The sequence below is a fragment of the Buceros rhinoceros genome, unplaced genomic scaffold (genome assembly GCF_000710305.1).
Source record: "Buceros rhinoceros silvestris isolate BGI_N320 unplaced genomic scaffold, ASM71030v1 scaffold33345, whole genome shotgun sequence".
Classification (NCBI taxonomy): domain Eukaryota; kingdom Metazoa; phylum Chordata; class Aves; order Bucerotiformes; family Bucerotidae; genus Buceros; species Buceros rhinoceros.
In genome coordinates, this window is record NW_010412876.1 from 2,583 (window position 1) to 3,927 (window position 1,345).

The 1,345-nt window shown below is 58.9% G+C and overlaps 1 protein-coding gene across 1 annotated transcript in view; it reads left to right on the plus strand.

Moving 5' to 3' along the window:
* PLEKHA6 (pleckstrin homology domain containing, family A member 6) overlaps positions 1–1,345 on the plus strand; it is a gene marked incomplete at both ends in the record, with an annotated part of 12,280 nt that overhangs the window by 2,479 nt on the left and 8,456 nt on the right. Inside the window, 2 exons of the mRNA XM_010136551.1 lie at positions 684–859; positions 1,280–1,314. Coding sequence (XP_010134853.1) covers positions 684–859; positions 1,280–1,314 — 211 coding nt within the window. The remainder of the gene's footprint in view (positions 1–683; positions 860–1,279; positions 1,315–1,345) is intronic.

Below are 1,345 nucleotides of genomic sequence, written 5' to 3' on the forward strand. Positions count from 1 at the left end.
ATGGAAACCCAAGGGCAGGTTTTAATCAGACCCCTAATTCTTTTTTTTCATTTCTTTTTTGAAGAGATTGAGCCGTGAAAGTCTTTCAGGGCAAAAACCTCCTGCTTTCTCCCTTTTCCTCCTCCTCGCTGTCTCCCATCCCTTTCCACAGAGGGGGAAGGTGGAAGCTTCAAAAAGGCCCTAAATAACCAGACCTGCCTTCCAGCACCTTCCAGGTGGAGCGTGGGCACCAACATCTTGGACCAAAAGTGAACCTTTTTCCTCAAAAAATCTTGTCTGGGCCAAGAAGCCACCTTCCCCCTAACCTACATGAACGCTAACGCTGCATGCAGCGCTGCTGCTCTCGCTGGCACCCGGACCCTTCGCTGGTGCCATGCGGACCCGCTTGATGCTGGCTTGCAGCAGCCTCTGATCCTCTGGGGTGGGGCCCTGGGGAGGGCTGGTCCTGGAGCATCACTAGGGGTGACTCCATGGCCCCAGGGGGTCCCCTGTGAGGGGACTGGCACTGGCTCTGCTGCAGACTTCCTCCTGCTTGGTGACACTGAGGGTGCATGTGGCTGTGAGCCTCAAGCAGGGGGAAGGACCATGCCTGGCTTCTGCAGCAGCAGGAGCTCATGCCAGGGTGGAAGTGGAGCTCTCACCCTCCTATGTGTCTCTCTCCCCACTTCTCTCCCTCCCTGCAGGTGACAGTGTGCTGGGTGGAGGATCTGCCGGCCAGTAACGGGCAGTCCCTGTCTCCCCAGGCCGAGCACGCTGGCATCCGGACCTACTTCTTCAGTGCCGAGAACACGGAAGAGCAGGAGTCCTGGATCCAAGCAATGGGCGAAGCCGCCCGGGTGCAGATCCCCCCGACCCAGAGGTCAGCACCCTCTGACTCCCCCCCCGGTCTCTTGGAGATGGGGCGAAGGGACCATGCATCACGGCTGGAATCTCCCGGGAGCATGAGGGACCCTCTGGAGAATGGAGCTGGGGGAGAGTTGGTCCTCCCAAAGCTGAGGGAGGGACAAGATGTTACCAGCCCCCTCCAGGGCATTGTGAAGGGAAGGTAACTTTCTCTCTCCTGTCACCCTCTGACTCCCCCCCCGGTCTCTTGGAGATGGGGCGAAGGGACCATGCATCACGGCTGGAATCTCCCGGGAGCATGAGGGACCCTCTGGAGAATGGAGCTGGGGGAGAGTTGGTCCTCCCAAAGCTGAGGGAGGGACAAGATGTTACCAGCCCCCTCCAGGGCATTGTGAAGGGAAGGTAACTTTCTCTCTCCTGTCTTGGCACACCCCAGGCATGAGAAGCCAGACTCTGAGAACATCCCCCCCAGCAAACACCACCACCACCACTGCAATGCTGC